The following is a 27,887-nucleotide window of genomic DNA, read 5'->3' on the forward strand; positions in this document are numbered from 1 at the left end:
TAGAGGGGTTGAGACAAAATGTGAATGAATTGTTGAGTGTGAAATACATGATAAGCTCTGTAAACCGTCACCTAATTCACCATTTTTAAAGTTTTACAATAACTACTTGCTTACCAGTCTCCTATCACTCATGCACTGCTCTCTAGTTGATCTGGCTCACAGTGACCATACAGGACAGAGTAGAACTGCCTCTGGGGGTTTTTGAGACTGTAACTCTTTATGGAAGTAAAAAAACTCATCTCTACCATATGGGTGATGTTTAAAAGAAACCCATCCATTCATGATGGATGATATCCATTATTTTGTGAGCCAATCTATTATTTAGCTACAAGGTGACCTCTAGGGTTCATTTCGTTTCAAGGTTTGAAGAGTGTCTCAAAACAATAGTCTCTGAGAGCCCTCCAGTCTCAACTAGTCTAATGAGTCTGTTTTTATTGTTGATTTTTAATTGTTATTGTGACTCAGATAGAGTTTTGTTGTTGTTGCGTTGTCTCTGTTTGAATTTTTAGGAGCCTGATTTTCTGATTCACATCTTTCTCCCATGCTATCAGGGCCCAGCTACTATGGCCCTGATTAGAATGGCCAGCCAGTGGTGGTAGACAGACACCATCTAATCTCCAAGTCTCTAGGCTGATGCAGAATGTTTGTTCAGTAAACTAATTTTTCTTTGAGTCTTTCATTTCATTCTTCCCTTTTTGCTCCAAAAGGTTAGAAACCAATCATTGTCAATATGGATGATGTTTAAATGAAATAAAAACACAAAATCTCCTAGATTTAGATGATACAGAACTAAAATAATAACAATTGAGCTTGCTGCCTGTTTGAGTCAGAGCAAGTGGAGAAGTGTGTCCTTTGACAAGTTGACTTTACTCCCATCACAATTCATCCCTGACCTAAAGCTCACGCATTTGCTCTAGCCGTGGGGAAGCGTAGCATGAAGCCTCACGAGCGTTTTAGAGATCCCTGTTTAGATCACTCTGGCGTAAGTTATGGGACTTGAACTGAAGAGCTGACCCTAGAGACCATGTCTTTCACAGAGTTGACTCAGACCATCTGTGAAAGAGAAGCGGCTCTTTCCTTTCTTTCTTTACACACTGTCGAGACGCAGTGGTCCAAAAACATACAACACCGTCATCTTTTACAGGATTAATGAGAGCTAACGGGTCCCAATGCTAAGCCAAAGGGATTCGATGGAGACTTTCCAAAAAAGAAACTGTTGAAATAGGCTGCGTTCCAGGAATAACATGAGTTCTTACTTTGATTTTATTGTCTCTGACAGAGTCATCCGGACAACTGGGTACTTGCTGTTTACCCTGCACATTAATGCCTGTGTTTACTACTGGGCTTCAACCTATGAAGGATTTGGCACAACCAAGTGGGTGTATAATGGTGAAGGAAACAAGTAGGTCCTCATTTAGAAAAAAAAAATAGCATGTTCATTTCTCTGAAATTTTTGGTTTCCTTGTGTTTTCTTAAGCTAATATTGTTCCAACTGCAGGTCGCCACCCGTTGTTCTGGTGTGCCATCTAGTTGATTCCAAATCATTCTGATACTGGTGGACAGACTATAATTGTCCAATTGAGTTGCCTAGGCTGCAATCTTTATGGAAATGTTGTTGTCTTTCGGTGCTGTTAATTCAGTTCTAACTCATATTGATCACACACATAAGAGAAAGAAACACAGCACAGTCCCACAACATCCTCACAATTGGTGTGTTTCAGCTCATTGTTGCAGCTAGTGGGTGAACCCATCTCTTCGAAGATCTTCCTCTTTCTATGGGAATAGACTGCCATATCTGTCTCCCTTAGAGGGGCTGGTGGGATCAAATTACCAACTTTTTTATTAGAATCCAAGGACTTAGTCACTGTGCCACCCGGCATCCTTCACAACCCATTAAATCAACCAAACTCAAGCCCATTGCCTTCAAGTTGATATCAACTCTTAGAGGCCCTGAAGCACAGAGCAGAATTGCCTCATCCAGTTTCCAAGGCTAGAAAGCATCACAGAAGCAGGTTACCACATCTTTCTCTCATGGAGAACATTTAAGCCCCACCAGAGCTCATCCACAACTCACTAATGTGTGATGAAAACATGGCAGTATATACTAGAAAATACCATCAAGTCTATTCTGACTCATTCTAACACGATATAAAGTTTCTAAAACTGAATCTTTATGGGAGCAGATAACCTCATCTTTCTCCCGCAGAGTAGCTGGTGGATTTGGTCTGCTGACCTTGAAGCTAGCAGCTCAATACCCAACCCACTGCACCACCTAGTATTATTTCATGAACATTTATTCCGTGTGTGTGTGTGTGTGTGTGTGTGTGTGACCTGTTAAGCATATTTCTCAGCAGTCTGGGCATGATCAGAAAGTTTAAAAGTCTCTGCTTTACACAACTGAGCGGTAAGATAACTTTTAATAACTTCAACGCTGATTGTTAGTCATGAGCAATGTTAATTATTTGGAGGGCAGGTGCAGTGGCTAATTAGCTTACCACTGAAGGGTTTTATGGGTTTATGAGTCAGCTATAACTACTAACTCAATTAAACACTTAGAGAATAACAAGGTTCATAAATTAAACTTGACAATTAGGTAGGTAATCATCTCAAACATAAGAGAGATCAAAAATATGAGAAATCATTGGAAAACTTCAGCACAGTAGAATCAGAATTGAATAATGGCAGGATTTCACTAGGTTGCTCAACAGTGACAATTCCTTTTAGAAGATACAAGGGCCTGCTATGGACCAGACATCACTAACGTTATGCTCCAATGAAATGGCATTGAGGATAAGGTCATTTCCTTACTGGGAAAGAGAAAATACTAGAATTACTCTGAAGGACAACTCACAGCAGACTTGGGAAAGAGCAATTGTGGGACAAAGGAAGAGAGACACAATGCCTTACAAAATGACACACGACCTAGAGTGAGTGGGCTTGGGGAGTTCCGTGCAGCCTTTGTGCTTGTTAGCTTCTTTGCCTAAACTTAATCTTTTCTTTTGTGCTTTAAAATTGAAATGTTTAAAACACACCCTACAAGCTCGATTAATGGTGGCCAGGGACTACCATATATTTACTATTTTAATGTCCTCCTTGTTTTCTTAGAGGATCCCTGGTGGTACAGTGGTTAAGCTTGCTAAGCACAAAGTCAGCAGCTTGAAACCACCAGCCATTCCTTGGCAGAAAGATGGGCTTTCTACTCTCCTGCAGAGTAACAGTCTCTGAAGCTGACAGGGGCAGGTCTACCCTGTCCTATAGAATCACTATGCGTTAGCATCGACTCGGGGGCTGTAAGTGTGGGGGTTTAGTTGCTTTCTTCTGACATGCATTAATCTGGTAGACATGGTTCAGCCAGTGTAAATGAGTGCCATTGAAGGTTTCCTCCTATCACCAAATCCCATGGTTTGTATAATTAGTGTCCAGCCACTTAAGAATTTAATCTGTACAAATCAACAATCGATGTATTGTGTTAGTAACCAACCTATACTTGTGTAATTTCCTTTTCTCAAAGGGTTTTTAATTCTATACCATTGGCTACATTAATTATAGTCTCTATATAATTCCCTTATGCCCCAGGGGGATGATTTATAAGGAGCTGTATAATAAAATAATAATGATATCTCTAAAGTGAACCAGAGACACATAAAACCCATAGATATAGGAATGGATTTTGAGGTCCCACTTAGCTCTAGCCCCAATCTAAGAAGAATTAATTCTCATGATATGGTCCTGCTCATTGTCCGCCCTTATGAAGAGATCACTGAAATCATGGATGCTATAACAAAGTGTGGTGAAGAATCCAGATGGTGCCTGGCTCAGAAAGAACAGCATCTGGTACCTTAAAGGCTTGTCTTAAAGCAGGCAGCCATCTAAGTGAGGCATTAAGCAAGTCCACATGGAAGAAGTATACCAGCCTGTGTGATCCAAGGACTGCGAATAACAAAATCCAAATCTAAAAGAAGAAATGGTCTCAGCACTTAAATTGTGAACACCTGTTTGTAGAAGGCTACGTATGACAGTGAAAACCCAAAAATCAATTTGCAGGGTCCCCACATGAATTAAGCCTCTGTTGAGTCCCTTCTGACCACAGGCAGGGATGTGGCCAGCCTTGCTATCAGACAGACAGTATTGTAAAGTCAATCATGGCATATGTGGTTAGGTTAACATGCAGTATCTGGACATTTGCTTTGTCTTTTGTTTCCGTTTTTAATATTTTATGCTTTTCTGAATGGTTTTTGCTTCTGTTTTGTCTAGCCATTGTGGTTGAATTTTTGTTTGTTTGCTCACTTCCTTTTTATGCAAGTTCCCCCCATTCATTTAACAGTTTTATTAAAGAGTCTCTATTCTCTAGAATCTAGACATAATTTTTTCATACAAAACACTTTACATTAATTGAGTAGTAATTGAATTATTTAACTCATGTCTATAATAACTATAAATGGCTCTAGAATTATAGTACAAATTATTTTGCACTATAATCAGCTATTTTGTATGGTTTTCTTTATTAAAACTCACCTATTCTTCTTATAGGCATATCTATAAAGGCAGTAGGCAGACTGACAGTTTCCTACGGACGTGCCGCGAGAGGATCCGGGGAAGTGGGGAGGGAGTGGCAATGAGCACAGGAAAAACCCTCTGAAACTGACTGTGGTGGCAATTGCACTAAGCTTCTTCACACGCCTGAACAGTCATGGCGCATGATGGCTGAAGTATATCCCAATAAAAGGTACTAATAGTAAAATTAAAAATGAATAAAACACATTCTTCACTAGTGAGGCTTCATGAACATAACAGATGAAGTACCCTATCCCCAAAATGGGATTACTCCACAGAATATATATATGGTATATAATACTATTACCAATGGTATATATAGATCTATCTCATCTAGTTGATTGTAATTCATAGTGACGCTATAGGACAGGGCAGAGCTGCCCTTTGGGGTTTCTGAAACTGAAGTTTCATGGGAGCAGACAGACTCATCTTCCTCCTGTGGAGCAGGTAGTGGGTGCGAACCTTGTGTCGGCATCTCAGTGCATGGTCTACTATGCCACCAGGGCTCCTAAATTGACCCTATAGGACAAAGTAAAATTGCCTCCTAGGGTTTCAGAGATGGCAAAACATTATGGGAACAGACTGCCTTTTTCCTCTCCCTGGAGCAACTGATGGGTTTGAACTGTGAACCTTGCTATCAGTAGCCCAGTATGTAACCCACTGTGCCACCAAAGCTCCTTTCCACATACTTAGAGGGTATGGTTTACAACCAGTATTTCGGGGGAACACAAGCCAATACATAGCAGACACCGATAGAACTAGCGAAAGAAGTGCCTGACAATCATCTTCCAAAATAGCAGTCGGCAAAAGCTCCTAAGTGCACCCTAGCTCCGTCTCCCTGTGCGTGGAGCTAACCTGAGGACAGTTAACAACGACAAAATCCAAACTCACCTATTCTTCTTAATTGCTCACGAAATGCTGAAAGAAATAACCTTCTGAAGCCAACAAGGAAGCTTCAGTGTCTATCAGAGACTTGGTATGGCACAGCCCAGACCCTGATAGTTGGGCTACACTTCACCCCATCTGCCTTGCTCTGCTCCTTCGATGACAGGGTCCTCAATCAAAACCAAAGTCCCCATAATTCTATTGCCTATCATCTGAGAAGCCTGCTTCCCAGCCTGCAGAAAGAAAACATTCTTAGAAACAGTATTTCTACATGTAGTCTAGCTGATTTGCACATGGCAATTATTACAATAATTACCTTTTCTCACGATTTTTAACCATCACCTGCTCCTCCAACTGCTTCATATTACCCTCTGACCTTGTAAACCAAGATTTTGCAATAATTATCTTAAGTGTTCTTTCTTAGCCCATGTGATGGTTTGCGATGACTTTTAAATTAAAGGTCATTCTTGAAGACCATTGGATTTGTAAACTTTGCCCTAGTTAAAATTAGCAGCATGATGTGGGGACTAAGTAGAGCATTGTGAATATTTTTAATTATTCAAGTTTATTATTAAAGCATTAACTGTCTCCAGAAAAACAATGTCTATTTACTTTAGTAGAAATGAGAGAAGGCATTTTCATTTATAGGGAATGAATGGCATCCTGTGAAATATGATGCCAAAGTGAAAATATTTAGCTCAAAAGGAAAACATACACATAAATAAGTTAAGTGTTCAGAAATGTCCCCCATGTACCTCTGCCCACATATACCCCAATCATATTTGTTTTTTTATATATAAAGTTTTTCATGTGCACAAGCTTCTTAACACAACCCTGACCTTAATCCATCATGTGCTGATTCTTGAAGCAAAGAGTAGAAAAACAAAGAAGGCTACAATGGGGAATTCTGACCGTAGATGGATTAGAAAGAAGCCTGAATTACTCGGGTTTGGTGCTAGGGGCGGTGGTTAAAGAAAACTGACATATTTCACTTTATGAATGGAGATGATGAGACCTGGAACTAAAGGCATTTACTCAGGGTCCCATAAACCCCTCAAGTCAGAAAATGAGAGAGTGCAATGCTGGGGAGGACACCCTTTTGGGATTTAACAAGAATGAACCAGAGCAATAAGTTGACGGGACCAGAAGAGAGATGGAAGAAAGCTGGACGCATGACAGGAAAGAGTCTTGAAGGGGGTTACTCAGAGGTTCTCACAGCTCCAGTCTATTTATCTTCTTATCTCAGAAAAGCCAGGCCTGGAACGGAGTCCCTGGGCAGGACAAACAGTTCCTGTGGTCAGCTGTTAACTGCAAGTCCAGATGTTCGACTCTGCCCAGAGGCACCTCAAAAGAAAGTCCTGGTGATCCACTGCTGAAAACTCAGCCACCAAAGCCCCAAGGAAAGCACATGAAGCCAACGTGAGCCGGAGGAGACTTAGCTGCAACCCTCAGATTATTTGAAACTATTACGTTCAAATGGAGTGATGAGCAAAGAATGGAGCCATCTTCTCCCAAACTCAGGGCTTCCCGTCAGCCGTTTTCCAGAAGCTGTAAGAAAGCCCACACAGAAAGAGAAGCAGAGGAGAGGTAGATAAAGTCGGGTGGCCCCCCACTCCGTCCCTACCACAAGGGCTACCATTAAAACGCCTGGCAATACCAGCAAGGGCGGCGGGTGGAATGGGGAACAGCATACTTTGTTGAAAGTAATGTAAAATGGTATAACCACTTTTTTTTAAAAGACCTAACTGCTTCCTATAAAATTAAAAGTTTTTCACCTTCATTCACTCACTGCCATCAAATCAATTCTGACGCATAGCAACCCGACCGGGCAGGGCACAATTGCCACCGCACATTTCCAAGACGGTGACTCTCTGTGGGAATAGAAAGCCTCATCTTCCTCCTACTCAATTACCTTAAAACTGAGAAATCCTAAGCCAGAGAAGTGAGAACAGGTGTCCATGAAAGGTCTTTCACAAGAATATGCTGAGAAGTTCTATTCATCACAGCCCCAGACTGGAACTAGCCTTGATCTCACTTGGAGATTAGCTAGACAGTGTTCAAGTCACACGCTTGATATTAAGAACAAAGAAACCAACCCATAGCTGCTAAGTGGACTTCAATCCATAGTGCGCCGCCCCCTTCACCGGGCAGTCAGCACTTCAACAAACCGACTCTGCCGCCAGAGCTCCTTGGATCCTCCTCGGCAGTACCACAGAAGGAACCGTGAACACATACAACAAAAGGTAACCTCAAAATCATTATGCGAAGTACAGTGGGCCTTAGACAGACGTGGACATGCTGTGTGGCTTTGTTTATGTCGCATTGGACCTGGGCAAACCACATCGGTGGTGGAAGAGAAATGCGAACAGGGGTTGCCTCTGGGCCAGCAGGGGCAAGGTTTAACTCAGGATGTTACGAGAGAACTTTCTGGGGCCATGGTGACAGTCTGCCTTTTGAGAGGAGCTGGAGTCACACGGGGTGTATGCAACCGTCAGCACCCATAGAACAATACTGTTACAAATGCACTTTATTGTATGTTCAAAATAAAAATAACTAAACGATTTTAAACTCCAAGCAAGAATATGGATTCTGAAATGCTATATTTAGGAGGAAGTATGAAAGAAGCCCTTGTGGCCTAGTTGGTTAACAGTCACTGGTATGTTAACCACAAGGTCAGCAGTTCAAACCACCACCCTTCCACAAGACAAAGATGAAGCTCTCTGCTCCCATGAAATAAGATCCGTAACCTCAAACAGTTGGGAGTAGTTCTACTCCACCTTAAAGGGTTCCTCTGAGAGGAAATCGAATTGATGGCAGTGATTTTCTGTGTGGCCTTGCAATCTACTTTGAAATGTGCCCAAAGTATAAGAGGAATTAATGGATAAATAGAAGGATATGTGACAACGTAGGAATTACTCATTCACTCACTCATGCCACTGAGTAGATTCCAATTCCTCTCCATCCTATAGGACAGAGTAGAACTGCTGCTGTGGGTTTCTAAGACTGTAACTTTTATGGAAATAAAAGCCTGCCTATCTCCCTCAAAATGACTGATAGAGGTTAGCAGGCCACCATGTAACCCACTATGCTGCTGGGGCTTAAACCTCCCTGGCAGAAGCCAGGAGGTGGGCATATTGGTGTTCACTGAAAAGTTTTTTCAGTTTGTGTGTGTGTGTGTGTGTGTGTGTGTGTTAACCTTTTCCTAATTAAATGTTGGGGGTATGTTGCATGTCACTTTTTTTTTCAAAATGAAATAATTTCTACTTTCACACTATTTGCTTTATGGTTTTATGTCAAATTCATCCTTGTTTTAACTGTCCCGTTATCCTCTAAACAATTCCTATAGGAAAGGGGAGAGACGCCCCTGTGGGTTTCTGAGACGCTAGGTCTTTTCAGAAACAGAAAGCCTCTTCTTTCTCCCTAGGAGTGGCTGCTGATTTCGATTTGCTGACCTTGTGGTCAGCGGCACAATGCATCACCCACTATGCCACTGGGCCTCCCCTTGGTTTAACTTGGAGCATGCTGAAAGCACTTTCCCCTTAAGCTTTCAGAAGGCTTATTCGATAGCTCAGACATTAAATCAGGCAGGAGAGAGGGTCTCCTTGAAAAGATCTACTCATTGGTGGTGTGGATATTAGAGATGGACACACTTGACTAATTAAGCTAATCCTAGAAAATCAATAAGATGCCATCTAATTAAATTACAAATCTTACCTTCAGCTGTGCCTGTCTGTGTGCGAGACAGAAGTGGGAAGCGAAGCCTAAAATAAACCTCAAATCATCAGGGCAGAAAGCTTCCAATTAACATACTACCTAGAAAAAGAAACAGTTCACATTTCCAGGCTACCACTTCAGATCTGGAAAACCATGACAGAATTTCACATTTCATAGCTAATTTTTAAATATCCATAAATAATAAAATGAGAATGAAAATATTCTTATGTTTGTTTTCTGCTAAAACCACAACGCTCACACTACCATGGTCTTTCAGAAGCACTAACTTATGTGCGTAATAGAATTGGGCGTACAAAGGGAAAAGTCCATTCTTAGTATTGGGATTGATAAACTTTCTTAATTCCAACAGACTTACAGACCCAGTCCCTGTGGCCAAAATAAATTAGGTAATGGCAAATTACAAGTTGGAATTTGAAAAGTTCAAAATGCAAACTATAAAATTAAGTTTGTGCTTCTTCAAGTTGGTTCTATTTAAAAGCAAGTTTACTGCGACAGCAACAAGTATAAGAAAATCTACTGGGGGGAAATTGTAGAGATGTAGTGTTCTTATTCTCTTGGGACCATGCTTTTTAAATCTACCAGAGAATTTTTTTTTCTGTTCCTATAAGCATTAGATGGAAAAGATAAAATAAAACTTAAAAGCCATGTCCTTCAAAGAGTACCAAGTTTCAAAATGAGGGATTTCCATTTAAATTTGTTTGCATTTAAATATGAAATTCAACTGAAGTTGTTTCCTCCTTTGGAAACCCCAGCGGTTCATTTACAATAACTATTTTGTCAAAAAGGCCAACTTGTTCAAAAAGTCATACACAGTAAAATGCTGTCAGTAAATATGGCACGCCGGCATGAAAAATAGAAGCCTGGCTAGGGCAGAATTCTGCCCAAGGTGCTGTTCTTCTGTGCCTGCCTGGATAGTGCCGTGGGTATTGGGGAGCTACTAACGCGAGGGCAGGCACCCAGGTGGCATAACGGGGTACTCAGTGAGCTGCTACCCACTCGCACATCTGAGCCTCCGGGCTGCTTGGACGGAGACAGGTGAAGGTGGCTGCTTCTTTAGGAGTCTCTGAAACCCACAGAGACAATCATGCCCCACAGCGTCGCTAAGAGTTCAAATCAACTGGATGACAATGAGTGAGTAGAATCTAAAAGCAAATCAGGAAAGAGGTACATCAGGGTTGCATCCTTCTACATTTAATCTCTCTACTCTTGCCATCTAGCTGATTCTGACTCATAATGATCCTAGACAGCAGGGTAAAATTACCTGTGTAGGTTTCTGAGACTCCTGAGATGTGGCTGGTCACTTCAAACTGCTAACTTCTAAGTTAGCAGCCAAATGTGTAACCACTACTCCACCAGGCTCCTCGCACTGAGCCAATAATCCCAGAAGTTAGGCTATCAGAGCAACGTGGCATCAGGATTGGAGGAAGGCTCATTAACAACCTGAGATAGGCAGATGCCTGCTGAAAAGGAAGCAGTCTGGGAGCATTTAGGAATGAAGCTCAAAGACTACATAGTCAATATGGATTAAAACTCAATGCAAAGAAACCAAAAATCCACACAACTGCACCAATCAACAGCTTCGTAATTAATAGAGAAAAGATTGAAGTAGTCAAAGAAATAATTTTGCTCGTATCCCCAGTCAATGGTCATGGAAGCAGCAGTCAAGTGTACAAATGCGAGTGCACACTGCATTGGGTCAATCTGCTGCACAAGACTTCTTTGGTTGAAAAGCAAGGATGTTGCTTTGAAGACTAAAGTGTACCTGCCCAGAGCCATGGCATTTGCACTTGCCTCATGCATTTGAAAGTTGGACAATGAATAAGATCACAGAAAAACTGATGCCTTTGGATTATGAGGTTGGTGAAGAATGTTAAAAGAACCCTGGACTGCCAAAAGAACAAACTAATCTATCTGAAAAGATGTACAGCCAGAATGCTCCTTCGAAGTGATGATGACAAGACTTTGTCTCCGGGTGTGATCAGGAGACCAGTCCTTGGAAACGTGGAGGATGAGTGACAAAGAAGAAGACCCTCCAAAAGACAGACAACACAGTGACTGCCACAACGGACTCCCGTACACGATAACTGTGAGGTGGAGAGTGTTCCTGTCTATTTTACACAGTGGTCAGCCTAAGTCCACATGAGGCTATAGCAAAGCACCCACAGACCAATGGAATAAAACCGAGAGTCCAGAAGTAAACTCAGACATTTTCAGCCAGCTGGTGTTTTCCATAAGGTTGCTAAGTCCATTCAATGGGGAAAGAAGAGTCTCTTCATTAAATGATGCTGGCAAAATTAGATTTCCACATGGAGAAATAGGAAAGTTGATCTATGCTTCACACCATACACAAAAAACAAATTGAAAATTGATTACAGACCTGAGGAAATGGTGTAGAGACCACATCCGACTTCATCCAGCTTCAGCGGGGGGAAAAGGAGAAGCCAACTCAGTCAACGTCAGTTCAAGGTCAAGTTCTGCAAGGCGTAGATCGGACAGGTCTCCACCCTTCATCCCTCTTTACCATTTTCTGACACTAACCATTCCTCCCAGGGCTCTCTACTTCTCTGCTTCGATAATTCCCCGCAACAGCCAGTGGACTCTCAATCATGGAGTTTATTAGGAAAGCTCACTGTTAGAAAATGCTGCAGAAACAGTTCTTTGGTCTGCCTCTTATCAACCATGCGGGCTGTGTCTCTCTCTGGTCTCCCTCTCAGCCATGGGATCTCACGGCCTCTATCTTGTTCCGCGGGCCTGGAAGCGCATCATCCTGCATCACAGCCTTGGCGCCAATCCTCTGCTCTGTCTCAGGCTCTAACGAACGCTGCCTCTCTGGCCTCCACTGCCCCCACTGCCCCCACCTCTCAAGCATTCCTCTCCCATGTGTTCCACCAGTAGCTCTCTTTCTTGATGGTCATCAGGCAAAATTGACCAAAACCTTCTATCAGCGTTTCATACGCCCTATTTGCATGGTTCCACCCAGTCATTTGGTGAGTTCAAGACCATCAATAAACGAATCATACTGTCATTTCATATATATGCTAAGTAAAATCTTAAGATTGTTAGAAGAAATGACAGGAAGCACTGATAGGCCAAGCTTTTAACAGCAAATGATCTAAGCATAAACAGCAAACAACAAAATACATATGTAGGGTCTCATAAAAATGTTTAAATTCTATTCATTAAAAATGACTTGTAAAATCTGAAAAGATAAACTATTGACTAGAAAACTATCTTGGAAATCATACAGCCAACCAAAATGCTAATCACTGTTACTGCCCAGTGGTGTGGACCTGCAGTGAGTGGCGACCTGGGGAAGTAGAGTGACCAGTGGACTGATGAGCCCATGGCAAACTTTATTTCTAAAGTCCAGCTTTCTATATTAATGAGCAAGGCTGTATAGCATGCATGGAATAACAATGACATTGTGATAAAATTGCTCTGAGCACAAACAATTGTTTTGGACTAATCTTAACAGGTGCATCTGTGTTCTCAGTGTGCACAGGGCATCTCAGAGAGTGGGAACACGTATGACCATCACCCCAACATTACACAGTGTCCCAAACGCCCCCAGAGTCACCAGTAAAATCCAGTGACTCTATAATAACTAAAATACATGTGACAATAGGAGTCCTGATGATGTGGTCCTTTGTGCATTGGATTGCTAAACACAAGGTCAGCAGTTTGAACGCACCAGCTTCTATGGGAGCAAAGTGAGGCTTTCTGATCCTATAAAGATTTACAGCCTCAGAGACCTGTGGGGCAGTTATAGCCTATCCCATAGGGTTGTTATGAGCTGGCTCATACTCGATGTCAGTAGGTTATGTAAAACCATGACAACAGCAAAAAGACATTCCCAATCATAAAATGGGCCATGTCACCAGAAAGGACATCCAGATGGCTACCAAACCCATGAAAAGATACTAGCTGGCATCATTCACTGTCAGGAAGATGCAGATCCAAGCCAAAATGAGAGTATCATTTCCCTCCAAGTAGAATGGCTAAGTTTAAAGAAACAAACACAAAATAGAAAACGGAAAATGTGGGCTAGGGCATGAGGAAACTTGTACCCTTGCCCATTGTTTATGGAATATAAAATATTTTGCATTGTGGCAAATAGTATAGTGGTTCCTAAAATATAAAACTAAAAATTGAGCTATTCTGCGACCCAGAAATTCCACTTCTAGGCATATACTCAAAAGACTGGAACGCAGAGCCGCATGCAGTGATTTGCAGCATTCTTCACAGTAGCCACGCTGTGGAAAGAGACTGAATACCCACCAACGGGTGAATGGATGAATAAAACATGGAGCATACATAACAGGGAACACTACTCGGCGAGTAAGAGAAATGAAGTCCTGATACCTGTCACAGTATAGATGGCGCTGGGAGACTTTATCCTGAGGGAATGGCAGCGGGCTTCAGAAAGTTGATGGGAAACAGAACTCAAGAGAAGAGAATTCTCGCACAGACCTACAAGGCCCCGAGTAAGTCCATCAGCAAAGGACAGACTTGTGTGACACATGCGGCCCACCAAGGACATCTATCCGGCCCGCCAGGTGTTTTTGCCCCATTTGTTTTGTTTTTTTTACTTCAAAATAAGATATGTTCAGTGTGCATAGGAATTTGTTCATAGTTTTTTGTTGTTTTTTTAACTATAGTCTGGCCCTCCAACAGGTCTGAGGGACAGTGAACTGGCCCGTTTCAGGACCTCTGTTGGGCGATCCCCATGAAAGGACCATTCAAGCCCCAAAGGGGTCACGACTTGCAGATTGAGAACTGCTGCACTAGAGGGATTCCCTGTTCTGATGGAGTCAGCTTGCTTCAGCCTCTGTCACGTGTGCCAGGGATGTGATCCAATGTGTCCAGGAGAGAGAAGGATGATATTCCTCTGCTCTGTTTTCTCAGTATAATCATGTCGACAGGAACTGCCAAAGAATCTCCCCTAAATATATTTGATCTCTAACATTCCCTAGTGTGGTCATTTAAGGATGGTCTAAGATTCTGTCTGCTCCCCGATGAAAGGTAGATACAAAGTCCCATGCCCCTCATTCTGGGCTCTCCTTAATGAGTACTTTGATGAATAGAAAGGGTCATGAGCATAAGATGTGGTGGAAGTTCAGAGTTGCCTGTACAGGGAGTGCTCTGGAGGGAACCCACCGCCATGTGAAAATGTCCGCGGACCCTGAGGCCGCCATGCTGTGCAAACGTGCACGCTAGTCACGCAGAGAAGGTTCATGGACAGGGAGGAATACCCAGCCAGCCACCCCGTTAACCAGTCCGCTCCAGCCCAGATATACGAATGAAGAAACCCCACGGGGCATTCTGAGAAAATATAATGTGGAAAAGAACAGAGAAACCCAGCCAAGGGCAAGAACAAAGACCCAGGTACTCAGCCCCAGTCAAGTCCTCCCAGCTATGGGCAGCCAGTCAATTCCCCCAGAGGAGACTCCACTCGGCATGGAGCACAGACACGCTATCTATTCTGGGCATTTCACAAATTCCTGGCCCACAATACTCTGAGTGTAATAAAATGGTGGTGGTTTTTACATTACTTTTGGGGGTGGCTGGTTTGACAGCAAGGGGGTTGTCTTTTTCAGCCATCGTATAATGTTTGTGAAATTGTTATTAGCACCATAGTATTTGCCAATGCCGCCCGTGCAAAGAGAGTGTTGATTAGCAGAATATCTTATAACTTAGCATAGTAGACCATGCGCCCAAGCAGAGCAGGATTTCAATGCGATAGTGAAATGCAAAATGTATGTCTTCTCTTTTCACAGGTACCTGAGATGCTATTATTGGGCAGTTCGGAGTTTAATTACCATTGGAGGCCTTCCAGAACCACAAAATACATTTGAAATTGCTTTTCAACTCTTGAATTATTTCCTGGGAGTCTTTGTGTTCTCTAGCTTAATTGGTCAGGTAAATGGAAAGGTCCTTCACTAGCTGCACAGTGCTGTCGGTTTTTGAAAGGCTAACAAGTCTTTGGAAATCTTGTGCAAACTCTATCTGATTCTCTTTCTTTTTTAATGAATTAAAGGAAATGACAGAGTCAGCACTGCCTTGCGGTTTTTAAAACATTAAATCTGTCAGGTGACTCAGTGGCAACTTGAGCCAAGTGCATGTATGTGAGTGTGTTACATACGCCTCTCAGTGCGTGTCATCTGTTCTTCAATTGCCCAGGTTTACCGATCATCTTTCTATCTGGGCTACAATAATCTCTACCCTTTCATTAGCATTTTCTCAAAGCTAAGTATGGAATCTCGATGGATACTGAATATCTAGACAAATTACATATTACACTAAGAAGACCTGTCAACAATGAGAGTTAATGTGGGCTCCCAAAGAAAGTTAAATTTATAAGCTAACTTCTTAATTGGGCGTCCTTTAAAAACACACACCTCAAAATCTTTATTATTTATTTAAACTTCAAATACTTTTACTAAGTCAATGACTTTAAAATGTGACTTCAGAAGTCATTAAAGCCAGAGGTTGCCAAGTGCCGTCCCAAATAATTAATATCTAATTATTCAGTATTTAATATGGCATCTTCTTGCCCTCATTCTCCAGGAATCACAGTCTACTAAGTAAAATAAATATTAGAGGGCTTCAAAAATTGTGGAAAAATTCCATTATCTTCTAATCCCATTTTTCACTAAATATTTTGAATCGCCTTCGTACCTACATAAGTATAATGCAAGGTACCTGTCATTGGAAAAGGATGTAGCCCAAGTCTTTGTGAATTCCCAAATACACAAGAAAAATTATTATAGAATAGCATCTTTAGAGGTTTTACTTTTTTTTTCTTTTTTCTTTATTTTTAGGTTTTACTTTCTTGAATGATACTTTGCAATCCACATGTTAGGGGAAAACAAAGCGTTATTGAGATTTGGGTGTTGGGTGATGAGTTAGGTTAAATCATGACATGATTATCCCCACTAAGTAAATAATTATTTGTTCTCCTACTCATGATACTACCATGCTATGCATAAAATTCAGGCTTTAACAAGCTTTGATAATAAAAACTGTTCTTCCTATCATTTGGAACTGCTTACAAGTATGTAATCAAAATTCAAATTGTAAAGCCATGGTGAGCAACAGAGGAGTGATTAAAAATTCTTACTTTGGAAAACGCGAGGCTTCCCAAGCATCAAGGAGGAGGCAGGCACTGAAACTATATACATATATTTTTAAGCAAAAGGGAAGAAATTTATTGGAGCCCATATGGGAAACACTAGGGGAGCCCAGCATACCCTACTGTGTAGGCATACCTAACAAAGACTCATACCATTCACTGTACCCCCAAGTCCCAGAGGGACTCCCCTTGAGCCGAGCCCCAAAGCCCCAGGACTGGCTGGGGGTGAGGGTGTGAAACTATATTTTTCAGAAAGAAAGTAGGATTCAATGATTACTAGTAGCTGTTCAGTCCATCAGGCTGAGGAACAGGGTGTGAGAAGACAGCAGGGATGAAGCCCAAGATGGGCTGGGGAAGCAGAAAGAGACACAGAACCACTGGAGTAGAGGACGGCTGCGTACAAAGTTAGAGCTGTAGGTAAAAGTAAAACTGTTTTAAGAGCTCTCCATGTTAAGTGCAAGATGCTGGATTTGATCCTGAAGAAGAGGATGGGGTGGGGAGGACTTTGAAAAAAGAGATTCAAGAACTCTTCATTGGCATGTGATACACATTGGAGCCAGTGAGACCGGGAGTAGAAAGCCCAGATTAAAGAGAGCAAACTAGCCCAGGACCATGACAACCCCGTCTGAACGGCTGATGGAGTGGTGGGGGACACATCGTAAAAATCACATTATGTCATAAATTTTCTTTTATCAACTGTGTGTGGCCACATCACATTTAATGTTTCATTCAATGAGGAAACTCTGATTTTAAAAACCTATGAGGCATCACTTTTGTTGTTGTTGTTGATGATGTTGCTGTTAAGCACCATCACGTCTATTCGGACTAACAGCGCCCTATGTCGAACAGAACAAAGCACTTCCCAGTCCGGCACCCTCCTCACAATTATTCTTATACTTCAGCCCATTGTGGCAGCCACTGGGTCAGTCTGTCTTGCCCAGGGAACTCCTCTTTTCACTGTCCCTCTGCTCTACCAAACACAATGCCCTGCTCCAGCGGCTGGTCTCTCCTGACAACGTGTCCAAAGCATGTGAGATGAAGTCTCGCCATCCTCACCTCGAAGGCGCATTCTTGCTGGACTTCTCCCAAGCAGATTTATCTGTTGTCAGTTTGTACAATTAGGACATTACAAGGCCATAAATCATAATACTTATGAGGATGATTGTAGTCTAAAATGTAGTGAACACTTACTTTGTCCAAGATAATTTTCACAAGACTGGAAAAAAAATTTGAGCCCCAGTTTAATTCTCTTGCCACCCCAAGCATACTCACTGGACGTGCATTAGCATCTGCATCGCTCGTGCAATGTAGAATCCGGACCCTCACTGAGATGGACTCCGTAATAACGTACATTTGCACCAGATCTTTGGGTGATTTACACATAAATGGATGTTTTACCAGTGCTGCTACATGCACCACCCTGCCTTGATGGTCAACGTGAGTTCAACACAAACAAGAAAATGTCAAGTCGCATCCACGTGGGACCAGAGCACAGGAAAGGGGAGAGGACTGAAGATGGAGGTTACAGCCTTCCAGAGCTTCAGGGCATAAAACATGTTGAGAAAAGCCAGAAAGAAAAGTGAGAAGCCCTGGGACAAAATGTGCACGGATTCGATATTTTTCACACAGCCACACACATGACCACACCCTGGACCTCTTCATAATATGCTATCCAAGATATCCTCTCCTCTTATAGACATTCTCTTCTTACATCCTCACTTCCCCAGCCCTTTGGAAACGCATCATGGATCACAGGTCTTCCCCAACCCCCACTGTCAAACAACCCAACATTGTTGAAAATAATACTAGTATGAGGTGATGCCAACTCACTGCAACCCTATAGGGCAGGGCAGAACTGCCCCTGTGAGTTTCTGGGACTGTACATGTCTACAGGAGTAGAAAGCCCCATCTTTCTCCCAAGGAGTGGCTGATGGTTTTGAACTGGTGACCTTGCATATCACAGCCCAACTTGTAACCCCTACACCACCAGGTCAACACTATTGAAGAAAAACTAATAAATGTTCAGATTGTTGTCACTACCCAGGATTAAACAGCAAGCCTTTTCATTGCCTCCTGTGTCACGCATAACAGTTTACTCACGCTCCTAATCCACACTAATAGTTTAAGTCTCCAAGCTATGAGTGTCTTGGTAATTTAGCCAGCTTGGGAAGAAGGGATCTGGGAATGGAGGCTGCTGAAAGATAATTGGAATAATATTGAGGAGTAAATGAGAGACTCAAAAAGACATATTCAGTTTGACTGCATATAGAACACCTCCCCACAGGCAGTTGAGGATTAGGAGAGTCCATTAATTCTGGAGATGGAAACTGAGGCACATGCCACAATAAAAGAGTCACTTGAGCTGCAGCTCAAAGAAGGAGTGGTTTTTCTGTAAGCAGAAACCGCTCAGCTTCCAGAATGAATGCGCAGTCTTGAGGGAGTGGAAGCATGGCCCTGGTTTTCATCCCTATTACAAACCCCCAGTCAAGGCACATTTACAGCCACTTCCTCCCCCTCCATGCAAGAGGAAGAGTTGAACTATACATCTTTTTTGTGCTGAGACCTTAAAGATCAGCTTTTAACCCAGAGTGGATTTTTATGGCTGAGTTATAAACATCCCAGAGCTAAACCGTGACAGTCCTTTCAGTCTTGTCACAGCACTAGATGATGCTTCGGTAATTCCAGCACATTTCAACTTCTGCTGAATACTTGCCTGAAGCTTGATGAAATTTGATTTTATCTGTCTAAACAACACAAAGGGAAGCACAGAGGTTGCAATTTCAGGATGAAGGGAGTCTGTATTGTCATCCACACTGGATAATCTGTGAAGGATGCTCTCAAAGCAAGACTCACCAAAAGGGACTCGCCATTCTGCCAGGTAATGGTTCAGCTTTCATTGCACATTTCTCGCATAGGAACAAGCTATATGGCTTTCTAAATATCAGCTAACATTTTTGCAGTAATATACAAATGTACAAAAGAGATGCACGTGCTTCGGGTGACTGATGTCCTGACAAGAACTTCATGTGGTGGGAAAAATGGGTCTTATATCGTTATTGGGACAGTGAGAAGACATGACTTTCCCAATAGTTTATGCAACAGGTAAAATTAGAAACCAATATCAATGTGTTCAAAATCATTCAGTGCGGTGGAGGAGAATTGATCGTGTGAGACAGTCAAATTTAAATGAACGTTTAATAGCTTATCCCATTCTTCTGCTGGGTGTGGAATGACCATGCGTGTGTTTTAGATGCGAGATGTAATCGGGGCTGCCGGAGCCAATCAAAACAACTTCCGGGTCTGCATGGATCACACCATTGCCTACATGAACACCTACTCCATTATCAAAACTGTGCAGAATCGGGTTCGGATTTGGTATGAGTACACGTGGGACTCTCAAAGAATGCTGGGTAAGCCTGGAAAATGATTGATTCAAAGCCTATACACCCTGTAATGTAATAAATATATATGTGCATATATATATATATTTGCATGGTAGAAGCAGAAGCCATTTAAACTCAACAAGCAACAGCAACATAAATTTGATGGCCTTTAAAATCATGACTTTTATACTATGGGATTCTTTTTCTTATACATCCAGCATAAGATATTATGCTACATATGCAAACCCTGGAGAGGTAAAGAGTAGATTTCACTCAGTGACTCCTGATGCCAGGTTCATATCATCTTCACGAAGAAAATGATGGAGGAGGAGAATCATTAGGCAAAGTGTGTTATCAATCTCTTTGTAGACGCAAGGAAATGGAGGTTCTTAATGAAGACCTTTGCCCAAAGGCATAAAGCCGGCACGAGAACTGCCCCTCAAGTGCTCCTTCCTCTTTGAAAGGCATCACAATCCCTCCCAGATCGCAGCACTCAGAAAGAGCAGCAATCTCTCCAACCACTCCCATCCTGCCTGGGCAGGTTCGATTGCTTCCAACAGATCCGGAAGAAAGAATGAAATCTATTCTTGAATAAAGAAGGAGCCTGGTGGTGCAGTGAGCAAGCACTAGGTTGCTAAGTAACAAGTCAGGTAGGCAAACCCCTCAACTGCTCTGTGGGAGAGAGGTGCGCAGTCTGCTTTCTAAAATATTTACAACCTGGGAAACCCTACGGGGCAGTTCTGCCCTGTGGTGTGTGGTCGCTATGGGCACAGAATCCATTCCACAACATTGGGTTTGGTTTGGGTTGTGATTTGTTAGAGGTGGTGCTCTTGAGTCTATTCCAGTTCCTAACAACCCTCTAAGACAGAGAGAGCTGCCCCATTGGGTTTCCCAGGCTACCATCTTTACTAGAGGAGATGGCCTCTTCTTTTCTCCCTTGGAGTGGCTGGTAGGTCAGGTCAGCAGTACCGACCTTTAGGTGAGTAGCCACGCTTCTTCATTGTAGCACCCAGACTCTTTGTCTGTTATGAGTAGCAAAATACTAATGTAAACATATATCACTCACTGCCATCGAGTGGATTCTGGCTCACAGGGACCCTGTAGGACAGGCTAGAACTTCCTCTGTATGATTCGGAGACTGTAACTCCTTAGTGAAGCAAAAAGCCCCATCCGGCTCCCAATCAACACCTGGTGGTTTCAAACTGCGGACTCTGCGGTTAGTAGGCCGACATGCGACCCCTAGAGATTGGTCTGGGAGTTACCATAATGAAATTCAACTTTTACCTTGTCCCTTACCATATGACAATAGAAATGAATGCCACTGTGAAGCCAAAATGTCATTTCCTCCTAAAGGAAAATAGCAATTCTCAAATAGCAAAGGTTCCTACCAGGCGAGTTATCCACGCTTTCTCCACCTCTCTTCCACTTGTCAGAGACTTCAACCCCGACACTCTGAGTCCAGAATTACCAAAACCAAGAGTCTCAATTTTGAGCTCCTAAAAAGTTACTCCTGAGAGCTTTTCATGGGGAGAGAAAGCACCGAATGGCAGGCTCCTTCCCTCTCTCCCTGGAGAGAGTAGCTTACATCGTAGCTGGAGAACAGCAGGCCTCAGAAACAAGGAACGCTGTCATTTTATATTTTACAGAGGATTTTCATCTTTAGAATCAATATTGAAATCAAAATAGCAATTTTTTCCTGAATACAAGATAAATATCAAAAATAATCAAGTGGGAAGCCTTTGGCATATTCGATATTAAGAATGGGCAGTTTTGCTTATAGAACATTGGATTAGCCTACAGGCCTATCATTTCAGCTGAATTCACATATGGAAAAATCTTTAAAGTATTCCTATTGATCACTGAGTTAATAAGCAAGTAAATAACAATGATTCAAATTTACTCGCTTAGCACATTTCTTCCTTGGATTCTATCCCAACTGAGCTGCCCACTAACTCTGCACAACCACAGCCTTTCCGGGCTTCAGTTCTTCTGGTTCTCCTTTTTTCTCTTGCCAAAATGAGCTGAATGCCTACCCCTGTGGTTGCCGTGTGGGTTAAATAAGATAATAATATGCAAAAGCTCTGTCAGCTTTCAAGTGCCACGTGGCACCTGATGTTGTGCGCAGTCCACCGGACATGATGGAGAGACGCAGTCGAATCCGAAAGCAAGAAGTGGACCCTCGTTCAGGCCCCATTTATTCCTAGCCTTTGCCCCATGATCATTAGGCACCATATCTAAATGCTATCCAAAAAATATGTTCTAGAATTATGGAACACATGTCATCCATAACTGAAATAAGTGTTTTCTTTAACGGACACATTTAAGCTACTGTGATTAGGTCTGTATGTCCAACTGATCTATAGCCTTAGATGCACCTTCTGTTGATAAAAAGAGTTGGCCTTTTGTTTCCTTGACTTTGAAAATGGTTCTCTGCTCCTTAGTGACTTGTTTTATTAACGAGTCTGCTTTGGTGAACTCGTGTGTCGATCTCTTTTAAGATGAGTCTGACCTGCTGGAGACACTGCCCTCGACAATGCAGTTAGCCCTCGCCCTGGACGTGAACTTCAGCATCATCAGCAAAGTCGACTTGTTCAAGGCAAGTGTCTCTACAAGGAGTCCAAAGTCAACTGTCTCCATTTCTTTGTAGAATCTAGGCTCTTGCCTTACACCGCATTTATGATGGGGGAGGGGGAGCTTTAGGGGAGGGGAGCGTTGCATGATGTTTTATTTATTTTGTCTTGGTATTGTCAATTTCTAAAAATAATTTTATTGGGGCTCATACAATTCTTATCACAATCCATACATACATCAATTGGGTAAAGCACCCTTATACATTCATTGCCCTCATCATTCTCAAAATTCGCCTTCTGCTTAGGTTGCTGGAATCAGTTCATTTTTGCATGATGTTTTAACAAAGTCAAAATAACCTGGAGAATTTATGTAGAATTAAGAATCAAATAAGTATGAGTCTCTCTTCTGCAGATGACTTATTCTTTAGAAGCTCCACTCTCCTAATTGGTGTCAGGGAAGAAGAGCTCTTCAGACTCTTACTGCATTAATTTAAATATAATTAAACCCTACAGCCCTATGTCTTTGTTAGCATGCACTCCGTCTCCCGTTTGTGAATGTGTCTTGGCATTACATGCCAAATCAGGCCCCGGATTAGCTCTGGATTGGCCTGACAATCAGAGAATCGTGCCGAATCCTGTTTCCTATTGCAAATGCTTTGGATTTAGACTTCTAAGATGGCCAGATTTAAATTTAGAAGCTTCATTTTTTCTGGGAAGAAGTCCATTCTTTTTTAGTTCTTAAATGATGTTGATTTTACTAACACCCTCTTTATATACATTATTATTCTACATATAAATGTATTTACCAAAGATTTAACCCTGAGTGTGAAATTCCCTGCTTCATCCATTCAATGAATCCATTCAGTACAGATTTATTAAGTCCCTACTATGTCCTCCACACTGAGTCAGCCACTGAAAAGAAAATGGCTGAGAAATAAATGCTCATATATATGAAGTTAAAATTCCATAAAAAGAAAAGTGGAATATGCATATATTTGTGTGTGTGTGTGTGTGTGTGTGTGTGTAAACGTGTAACATCAAGCAAGCTCCTCAGTGGCTTGAACAGAAATGAAAGGTCCTTCAATGGCATAACCTTCTTACATGTTCTTACGGCTAACCTAATGGTTGGCAGTGTCACAGAAGATAACCCTGGTGAGCGGATTCCATTAAAACTGCACTAAAACGAAAAGAAAAGATAAATATGGAGTTGTTCTACTCTGTGTCGCACAAGGCTGACATGGGTCATCAAAACCAATTCAAGGGCAACAAACAACATTGAAATGAGGGGTAGCATGGATCATGAAAGGCAACTGTGATGTTGGCATTTGGATGGAAGACTCAACGAAGAGAGGGTATGAGCCATGCAGATGGGAATCTGGTGAAGGGGTCCGAGTGGGGATTAGGGCATATTCTAGGACTGACCAGCTGGAAGCCCTGAATTGGGGGAAACACTTCCAGGAGGCCAGAGTGGCTAGAGAAGAGACAGCAGGAGGGAAGGCAAGATTAGTCAGAAAAGGAGGGCTGAGGGGACAAGAAAGCAACTTAATGTCGGGCCACAGAGGCTGTGGTTGTGCGCTGAGACACAAAGCCACTGAGGAACTTTATTTTTCTTTTAACTGTTTTATTAGCACTTCATCTACATGTCATCCAATTCAAGAATTTAATCATATCAAGAAGAGTTGTACAATTATTACGAAATCCAATTCTAGAACATTTCTTTCTTCCTTACAAGCCACTGAGGATTTTGAGAAGAGAGTAACATAGCAGTGATATGTATAAGATCCCTCTTCTTGCTGTATGGAAGCAGATCTTAGGAAGCAACTGCATATCCAAATGGGAGTTATAGTAACTGCCTAGAAAACAATGATGGTGACTGGCCCAGTAATAGAATTGTTGAGATTCGGTCATACATTGGATGTGTCCAAAGGAAGAGTCCACACGTTTTGCTGTTTGATTGTGTGGCTATGGAGATGGGGGAGTGGGCCAAGGATGACCTAAAGATTTAGGTTGTGCAACTAGAGAAACAGAGGCACCATTTGTAGGTTGGGAAATTTTAGTTAAGTGCAGATTGAGGGGGCGTATAAAGCAAACCTATGTTTTAATGTTAAGAGATGACTGTTAGGGTCTCCGATGGCAATGTCATTGGGGCAATTTTGATTTATACATTGAAGTTCAGGAGAGAGGTCCAAGTTAGAGAAGCAACTTACATTTACATTTTGATGCATTCTAAGCCATGAAACTCAATATGGTCTCCTAAACTATAAAAAATAGAAATAAAGAAAAGAATCTAAACAGAAATGTATTCAGAGGAAGTATGTGATCCATGCCCTCATGGACAAGATGGATACAGAATAGCTATACAAAATCACTCCCCGAGTTATATTATCTAATAGTATCTAGAATCTTAAAGTTAGGTGAGTATCCTGAGACTTTTCCTTGGCAATATATTGTCCTAGACTTCCGTCAATATTTTGATGCAGACTTAAAAGGCAAGATTTTCAAATTAGCAGGTGATGATACAAAGCAGGAAGGAATAGTTAATGTGTTAGAGGATTAAATTTTGAATTGCTTAAGCACCTTTAAAATGATGAGAAAAGCTAAGAAAACTAATTTCCACAAACAAAAGGACAAAGTTAAAAGGTCGTTGCTGCTGCTACTGCTGCCAGAGGCCATCTAGTTGTTCTGACCCACACTGACCCAAGGCAAATTCTCTCTGGTTTGAGAAGTTAGCCGTTTTCTAGCCTCATGGTTCTTTCCCCAGCCCCCCCACCCCTTGGCTTCTACATATATTTTTTGGAGATACATAAAATTGGCAACTTCTGACTGGGGGAGGGTTCAATCTCCCTTTATTCTTGCTTTTCTGACATTTCCATGAAGCGACGCAGTGCCATCCAGAAAGACTCTGTTTCTAGGTATACTTCTGATAAATGGCAAAGTTATTTTTCTTCTAAAACCAAGTGAAGTAGAAATTCAGAAGGTAAGGAATCTTTCAAGATTCATTTCTGTGTGCATAATCTTCGCAGTTGATACAATGCGTGATTCTTTAGGCAGGAAGGAAATAGGCGGGATTGTGTGCACCTTTATGTCATGGGTTCTATCCACTCGATCTTTGTGCTGCTTCTGAAGTGTGTCCGGGGTAAGAATGTGCAGAAGATGTCGTTTTGGTGGGATGTGTGCCAGAAGGACGCTCAGGAGTTATTTGAGTTACATTTGATCCCCCCACTCCCAACCCCCGGGGAGACGTTGAAGTCCTAACCCACAGTCCCTGAAAGTGACCATGACCTTATTTGGAAATAGGGTCTGGGAAAATGTTATCAGTTGACATGGGGCTCTACTGGAGTAGGGTGGACCATAACCCAACACGACTTGTGTCCTTATGGGAAAAGAAGAAGAAGAGGTTCCGCTGCAGATGAAAGATGGCCTTGTGAAGAAGGCAAAGGTAGAGCATGGAGCGAAGGCACACAAAGTCAAGAATTCCTGGGGTCCCCAAACTTGGAAAAGAAGAGGAAGGCTCTCCCGCTACAGCTTCAGAGACCGCACAGCACTGTGGACACACGAATTCAGATGTCTGGCCTTCACAACTGTGGGAGTCCATGTCGGTGGTCTTAGGGGCCCAGGGCATGGGTTCTTTGTTACAGCCTCTTTGGGAAGCGAATGCAGGCGTGCATCTACCAGGGGAGAAGATGAAAGTCTCTGAGCAGAGGCTCACAAATATGGGAACGCAGGACCGGTCCACAGAGCAAAGAAGATCCTTGGGACCAGATCATAGGATGTGGATGATGACCAAAGACGAATCTCAAAACAGAGCAACGATAGCCAGCGAGTTGATTCCAAGTCAGAGTGGCCCCGCGTGTGCTGAGGAGAGCTGTGCTTGGTGGGATTGTCAAGGCTGTGATCGTTCACAAGGAGCCTGGGTCGTGCTGGGGTTGGGCACTGGGCTACTAACAAGTCAGCAGTTCTAACCCAGCCATCCATCTTCAGGACAGATAGGGCTGTCTGATCCCAGAATTATTTGCAACCTTGGAAAGGCCATGTATAGGGATCTCCATGGACCAAGCCATTTCTTTTATAACAGTTGTATTAGCACTTTCTCCATGTGTCCTACAATTCGATGGTTCACTCACATCAAAAAGAGTTGTACCACTGTCACCACGTGACATTCTAGAGCATTTCCATCTTCCTTGTACTCATCATTACGTGTGTTGAACAAAGCCGGTGAAGTTGCTTCCATTCGCCGTGTTGAGTAGGCATCGCCACTTCCTGTTTCTCTAAGGAGAACCCCGCTACCCTGCACCATCCAGAAATGAGGCTCCCTGGTGTGAACCTTCCATCTCTTTGAAGGTCACATAAGCAAGAGAGAGGAGCCAAGAAATCTGACCCATGGTTTGGGAGCTGCCAGTCTCATCTGTAGAATTAGTTGCTAAAAGATTCTTGAAAATAATCTCATTTATAAGCACCTAGTTTAAGATGCTCCTTGGAATATCTTAGGTTTATACATTGGCTTTTTGATCAAAACTGTCGGAAGGAGGTTTCTCTGTTTTGTCCATTTGGAAGTGGAGTTGTGTTCACCATGCAGCCCCAAAGAATCATGTAACCGAAACAATATTCAGGTTTTCAAAATCTACGTGCGCTGCTTTAACTCCACATTTTCATGCCCCTCTTCATGGGCATCAGGCTGATTCGGACTCAGAGTGACCCTGCAGGGGGCTTTCCAAGGCTGTAAATCTTCACGGGAACAGAAAGCCTCCTCTTTCTCCCTCGGGACACCCAGTGCATTTAAACTGCTGTCCTTGTGGTTAGCAGCCCAACCTGTAATCCGTCGAGCCACGGAGGCTCCTTACTCTGCATTACACTCGGGTAAACCCTTGCATCGTATTCAAGTTAAAATGTGTGTGATGCGCCTTTCCTTTGAAGAGTCTTGTGAAATGGGCTGGCAAACTGGTGGAATGCCATGTGTCAGACTGCTTTAGCAGAAGTAGCGTAAGCCATGTGAGTGTCATAAATCATACCACGGACAATGTCCCATGAAGGTTGTCCACGCTGCCCATGTGGGCTTTCAATGCCAACAGCACTGCCAAGACACACCGTGGCATCCACCTTTTTCAAGTGGCATCGAAGCACTGTCGAGTCTGAGTGCAAAGCCTCAGAAGTAAGAATGCCTGAGTTGTAAGAATTCTTTATGACCCCTCATTTTGAAATTGGTCCATATGTCTTCACAAGGGTCATGACAGCTGTGGTTGGTTGAGTGCTCAGCATATACCCTGCTTGCTAACTGCTCCTCTCATTTAATTCTCAAGCGACTCTGACAACAACAACAACCAAAACAATGTTTGTATTCCCCATTTTACAGTCAGGACAGACTACTTACTATTGAACTCATGAGCTCTGAGCAATGGGTGTGGGATTTCACACTCGGTGAACTTGACAGCATGATGCTGCCTTTCCATTTCCACCTGCCCCACCTGGATAAGAGCTCACAAGATGAGGAACCAGGGGATGCTTCATTCGAACTGAAGGGCAATGCAAGATGCAGACACTGCTTTTGGTGATTCGCGCCGATCTAGCCCTGGTTCACTAGGGCCTTTCAAAGCCTGATGCTTAAATTCACCCACAGACACTTGTGTAGTC

General features: G+C 42.5%; 1 protein-coding gene across 1 annotated transcript in view; it reads left to right on the top strand.

Annotated features, from left to right (window-relative positions):
• Positions 1–27,887, top strand: part of CNGB3 (cyclic nucleotide gated channel subunit beta 3) — a 131,652-nt gene that overhangs the window by 50,343 nt on the left and 53,422 nt on the right. The window contains exons 8-11 of the mRNA XM_075550830.1: positions 1,280–1,402; positions 14,952–15,093; positions 19,557–19,716; positions 22,188–22,285. Coding sequence (XP_075406945.1) covers positions 1,280–1,402; positions 14,952–15,093; positions 19,557–19,716; positions 22,188–22,285 — 523 coding nt within the window. The remainder of the gene's footprint in view (positions 1–1,279; positions 1,403–14,951; positions 15,094–19,556; positions 19,717–22,187; positions 22,286–27,887) is intronic.

Source organism: Tenrec ecaudatus, chromosome 5 (genome assembly GCF_050624435.1).
Source record: "Tenrec ecaudatus isolate mTenEca1 chromosome 5, mTenEca1.hap1, whole genome shotgun sequence".
In the NCBI taxonomy this organism is placed as follows: domain Eukaryota; kingdom Metazoa; phylum Chordata; class Mammalia; order Afrosoricida; family Tenrecidae; genus Tenrec; species Tenrec ecaudatus.